The 5,798-nt window shown below is 47.7% G+C and overlaps 1 protein-coding gene across 1 annotated transcript; it reads right to left on the minus strand.

Annotated features, from left to right (window-relative positions):
• Nucleotides 1-2,156: 2,156 nt before the first annotated feature.
• LOC119430377 (tetraspanin-1) lies at nt 2,157-5,424 on the minus strand. The gene is made up of 7 exons (XM_037697783.1): nt 5,368-5,424; nt 4,482-4,688; nt 3,438-3,512; nt 3,027-3,125; nt 2,560-2,703; nt 2,317-2,400; nt 2,157-2,237 (listed from the first exon to the last, which is right to left on the minus strand). Exons 1-7 carry the CDS (start codon nt 5,422-5,424, stop codon nt 2,157-2,159), a joined length of 747 nt encoding a protein of 248 aa, XP_037553711.1.
• Between the last annotated feature and the right edge of the window lie 374 nt (nt 5,425-5,798).

A 5,798-nucleotide genomic window follows, 5' to 3' on the forward strand; every position in this document is an offset into this window, starting at 1 on the left:
ATAATTAGTAATAATGATTCACTAAATATAACATAATTAATAATAATGATTAACTAAATATAACATAATTAATAATAATAATTAACTAAATATAACATAATTATTAATAATGATTAACTAAATATAACATGATTAATAATAATAATTAACTAAATATAACATAATATATTAATAATAATAAACTAAATATAACATAATATATTAATAATAATTAATTAATCATAACATAATGCCGCCACTCCAGAGCTAATCTCTAAATCAGCTTTTCAAAGTGTGCCCCCCCCCCCCCCAGGGGGCGCCAGAGTGCTTTGGGGGGTGCAATGTGATAAAAACTATGAACCAGACAACGTGAGAGAAGTGAAGAGCAGGTGTTTAAAAAAGGACAATGTTTAAAATGAGTAAAATCAAAAAGCAGCACCGCTGTTCTGACTGAAGTGAGTTTCACCCAGAAGGTTCTGATGAGCTCAAACTGGACCACGGAGCCGTAACTGATCCAGTGAAGGTCGTCAGGGCATGAAGGAGACTAGTGGTTCTGCTGGTTTGGTTAAACAGGAACCAGTTTGCATGCTGAGGGCAGGAACCGGACCAAAGACCTGCAGGAGGATGGAAATCCTCCGGGCTCAGTGACCCGACCCGCTCTGCCCGACAGGAAGTGGTTCACGTCTTCTTCTCTGTTTCCACTCAGTGTGAAGAAACCAGCGACTGTTGCAGCCATCCACTTAGAGCCGCCCCCCAAAGAAGAGGGGGCCCCAGTGGAGCCCCTGTAGACCTCCACCTGGACCTCCAGACCTTCGTCTGGACCTTCAGACCTCCACCTGGACCCCCAACAGCTGAGCTGATGATCCAGGGAACAGACTGACTCCTGAAACAGAGTCTTTATCCCTTTAGAGACTCCAGACCGTAGCCTGGTCCCGATGGTCCGGACCGCTGAGGCACTAAAACCAGTTTGGGCCGGTCCCGCGGGGACTCGGAACCCCTCGGTTTGGAGAGTTTGTGTTTTTAACGTCCAGTGTTTGAATGTATTTATTAGCTTTTACACTTTTTGTTTATTTCAGGTCGTTTATCTTCAGGAGTCGATGACAAACAACAAACGATGTCAATAAACTCCGGAAACAAACAATTTTATTTTTGTGATAAAAACCTTTTTAGATGAAACGTCCGAGCCGCCTGAGAGTTCCTGAACCACAAACGTCACTTTTTAACAGAAGTTTTTACCAAACAGGAAGCTGGACGTGGTTTGTAGCTCAGCTCTCATTTTATTTGAAATAAAAAATAAAACCGTTTCTCGGAGTAAACTGTAAAAACCACAAACACTCAGGGGTTCAATCTGAACAGAATGTTGAGTCCAGTCTGGCAAACAGGAAGTTCCAAACATTTGTTTCCTGTTTAGAAAAGAGACGTTAAACTTTCTGAGCTTTTTAAAACGACAAAAGATGATTTTATTCTTGTTTAAAGTCAGAATTAAAGATAAAATGTAGATTAACAGGATTAACTCCTTGTTTCAGTCCTTCACAATAAGAGTCTGGAACACACACTTCCTGTTTGACTTCAGGTTTTGTCTCAACTTTATTCTGTTAATCTTTTATTTTGACGCCTCAGCTTTAACGTTGAAACGCGAAGATGAAAACTAACGCGTTTGGACAGATCAGAACACGTGACGGAGCGTGTCAATCACATGACGGAGCGTGTTGGTCACATGACAGAGCGTGTCAATCACATGACGGAGCGTGTTGGTCACATGACGGAGCGTGTCAGTCACGTGTTCTCCTCAGACTGAATAAAACACTTTGATTTGACGGATGTTGGGTTTTTATTTGCTCCTCGGTGAAACCAGGCGCAGATCTTTGAGCCAGGCGGCGGCGCTCAGGAAACAGGAAGTGGATGGAGATCTCAGGTGGTGCTTCCTGGACCTTCTGGGTCCAGATCAGACTGGAGAACTGTTGTTTATGATCCAGGGGAAAATATTTTTACAGCTTTAAACATTAAAAATACCGTTTTAAATAAGGTCAAAGTTTGGATAAGAAGACAGATTAAAGAAAATTAAACTTCATCCACTACAAAGCTCCGCCTCCGCTCCAACAAAGAGTTAAATATTCAAATTTAAATGTTTTCAGTTTACAGAAAAGGTTTTTAAGAAACTTCTGATAAAAGCTGATTCAGTTTTCCTCCAGAGGAGTCTTCGGCTGCTCCTTGTCCAGGTGAGTGTACAGGTACACGCACAGCATCACACCTGCAACCTGACCACAGATTACAGATTAGAACCAACAGATTACAGCTGAGGCTCCAAACTGAAGGAGACATTTTAGCTGGTTTTACCTCCAGCGCTGCGACTCCAGCTGCGACGCCTCCGACGACGTGGCTCTGGTCTCTGAGGAGCTTCAGGACAGGTCCGGAGCAGCCCTGATGAGACCGGGTCAGACAAGTTCAGCCACTAAACTCAAAACATGTCAGCAAAATATCCAGTGGAGCAGCTGCAACTGATTCAAGATGGCTGCCACAGCTACGGAGCTAAAATCTGAAGTGGTAGTAGCTGAGAGTCGTCTCTGAGGGCTGACAGACCTGCACTGGCGAGAGCTCCGCCTCCTCTGGCCTGCAGTGGGCGATGTGGGTCCAGCAGCAGCTGGGCGGCAGCTCGCCTTGGGTCTCATCCTGGAACCAGGAGCCGAAGAAGTCGCCGTAGCCGAAGAAACCGCAGCAGCTGAACTGTGGGCGAAGTTTCAAGTGCTTGAAGGAAAACGTCACTTCCTGTCAGGAATCTTTGAACCCTCCAGTTGGCCTTGGGTCAAAGTGACCCACAGGTCTAACAGAGGCCCTGTGGACCACCTTGACCCAAGGGCAGCTGGAGGGTTCAAACAGCTTTTGTCTCCTAGGAAACCAGAAGACGTGAAGTTTGGAGACACTTTGGTTTCTTCCTCCTGAGCCTAAATCTGACCTTTGACCCCTGAGCCCTTCAGCCTCCTAACTCAAGGGATGGACTCAGAACCAACTGGGCCTAGTTTGGTAGGGATCTGCAGGACTCCTCGTACCTCGGTCATGGTGGAGTTCCAGATCTGCGTGACCTCGGGGTCTCTGCCGTAATCGTTCTGCAGCGCCTGAGTCGCCCACGCTTCCAGGATCTCCTCAGCCTGAAGAAAACAAGAGTCCTCCATCACCAACCGGTTCTGACCCAACGACACTCTTAGACCCAGCTGAGCTCTGAAACTGGTCTGAACACAAGTCCAACACGAAGAAATGGTCGGACCCGGTTTGACACCCAGAGGCTAAAGTTGGTCCCAAAGGACCGGTTCTGTAAAACCAGATGGATGTCGGGTCCTTCCAGAGCAGAACCTCCTCCGACAGCAGAGGCTCTAAACGGACCCAGAACACGTGTGAAGCTTCAGCAGTCGGTTCCGACTCGAACCCAACCTGTGGACCGGGTGAAGAACAGAGGGACTTACGAACGAAGCGTAGGAGAAAACCACGAGTCCAGCTGCAGCTTCAGCCATGAAGATGATGAGGAGCACGGAGGAGAGCTGCAGCGAGGAGGAAGAACACGAATCAGAACTTCGGTCCAAAACTTCCTGCTTCCTTTATAACAGGCCAGACTTTTATTCTGAAAGTCCAGGTTCAGTTCTGGACGGGTTTTACTGCTCAGTGGGGAAGTTTGGCTGTTAGTGAAGTCCGTCTCTGTGTCAGATGTTCTGCTCCCAGCAGTCAGAGGTCCAGATGGAGAACCAGGTTCTGATGGACTGGGTTTTTGTGGAACTGAAGCCTGGTACTGATCAGCACCAGATCTTCTCAGGTCTTTCAGCAGCTGCTTGGATCATGGTTCTGTTGGACCCAGTTTGGTCCAAGCATCAGCTGTTGGACTGATGGACTCCAGAACCTTTGGTCTCCAGAGGAGTTCTGGTCCACTCGGTGACTGACAGGAGCAGAACCATCAGCCTCCACCACCGTGCTGACAGCTGTTTGCTGCAGTGCATTCTGGGTAAACGTCTGGTTCTGGTCCAGAAGTCTGGTGGTTCCTTCAGATGAAACTTTTTGCCATGTTGTTTTTAGAAAGAAGAGACTATGACCTTTGACCTTTGACCTGCTGACTGAGGCCTGTAGAGTCGCTGCACAGTCTGACCTTCAGGGTGAATCAGCTGTTTGAAATATTTTCCATGTGTGAAGAATCTTCAGCACGATGGACTCCAGATAATCTGAAAATGACCTTTGACCCTTCACAGATCATGGGACATCAACAGCTGCTTCTCTGAGGTCATTGCTGATGTCTCTCCACCTTGTCGTTGTGCTAACGAACCTGTTTGCTGCAGCTTTAATGGGAACCAGAGACTCTTTGAAGTTCTGACATTTAAACCTGAATACAACATGAATAAAAGATGATTAATCTGTTATTTAAGTCGGGTTGAAGGAGAAACTACGTAAACACGACGGAGTTACGACTTCCTGTCCGGTTGTCTTCCTGCCGCCTCGTGTTCCCGCCGTGCGCCAGAACTCACACTGATCAGCAGACACTTGCTCTCCTTCCGGGCCCCACAGCTGCCCAGGAGTCCCACCAGAACCAGGATGACCCCGACAGAGACGCAGAAGAAGCCCACGTTGATGAACAGCTGGATCTGCGTGGAGAACGGACCCAGGAGGTGCAGGAAGGAGGTGCCGCCCACGCTCACCCAGAACCCCACAGCCAGCAGGAGCAGACCGCCGAGCTGCAGGAGGACCCAGAAAAACCAGAACATGAACCACATTCATTCACCAGAGGGAACAGGTGGACCTCCGTCTGAAAGAGTCGAGGCGTGTTTCTGTGGTCCAGGTGGGTCTGAGTCAGTCAGGCTGAGTTCAGAATGAAGAAACCGAACTTCTGTCGGTTTCGGTCCGGTCTGATCTGATCTGGTCTGGTCTGGGGAACTTTATAAATCCTGAACTGGAGGCTTCAGTTTTCATAACGGGGCGTCTCCTGCAGGACTCTGTGGTCCTGTCCTTCGGTCAGTACCTGGAAGTCTTGGTTCCTGAGCAGGAGATGGACCAGAGGATTTCATTTACTGCTTTGTTTGCAGTAATGAAGACGTTGATCCGGTCTGTCATGGTGAAGGAGCTGAGCTAAAAAGTAAAGTTCTGGGTTTACTGGTCAGAAAGGAGGTGATCGTCAAGAGGGAGGTGAACATCAGAAGGGAGGTCTGAAGGGAGGTAATCATAGGGAGGTGAACGTCAGCAAGGAGGTGATCAGAGTGTTTTAAGTTCATGAGGAGAGCAATAAAAGAAGATGGAGCAGGAGAAGCAGGAGGAGGAGCCTCTGTTTCTGAAACATCTCACTGAGTGACAGGAAGTCATCACGCCTCCTCCTGCTCCTCTTGCAGTGAAACAGGAGGGCAGAAGAAATGGACTCACAGAAACCAGTACGTTGAACAGAACCATCATCTGTCGGACCAACGGGCCACAGCTCATGTCTGCAGAACCAAACCGGAGAAATCAGAGTTGGGTGTTGGATCCAGCAGAGAGAAGGTTCAGTCTTACCTCTGGAGAGAGAAACCTGCAGGTCTGAAGACACCAAGTGAAGAACAGCAGCTCTGTCCCCGACTGGCCGCTGCAATACAGACTCCGCTCTGAGGGAGAATCTGTTCATGGAGGAGGAGGATTGTGGGCGGAGTCTCTGAGGATCCAGGTGACTACAGGTGCAGGGTGCAGCAGCTCTGACCTCTGCAGGAACAGAACAAATAAACTCGGTGAGGAGTTCCTGAGAGGAAAACAACCTTTAATGTTCATCATGGGTTTATTCCAAACATCTTAGATTAACAAACAAAATGTAAAAACATTAAATC

The sequence above is a fragment of the Nematolebias whitei genome, chromosome 3 (assembly GCF_014905685.2).
Source record: "Nematolebias whitei isolate Nwh7 chromosome 3, NemWhi1, whole genome shotgun sequence".
Taxonomy (NCBI): Eukaryota; Metazoa; Chordata; class Actinopteri; order Cyprinodontiformes; family Rivulidae; genus Nematolebias; species Nematolebias whitei.

Coding starts and splice junctions, on each gene's coding strand:
- LOC119430377 (XM_037697783.1), bottom strand. CDS start 5,424: ATGAGCTGTGGCCCGTTGGTCCGACAGATGATGGTTCTGTTCAACGTA. Junction 2,704..3,026: donor GGAACTCCACCATGACCGAG/GTACGAGGAGTC, acceptor CTTCGCCCACAG/TTCAGCTGCTGCGGTTTCTT. Junction 2,401..2,559: donor CGGAGCTCTCGCCAGTGCAG/GTCTGTCAGCCC, acceptor CGGTCTCATCAG/GGCTGCTCCGGACCTGTCCT.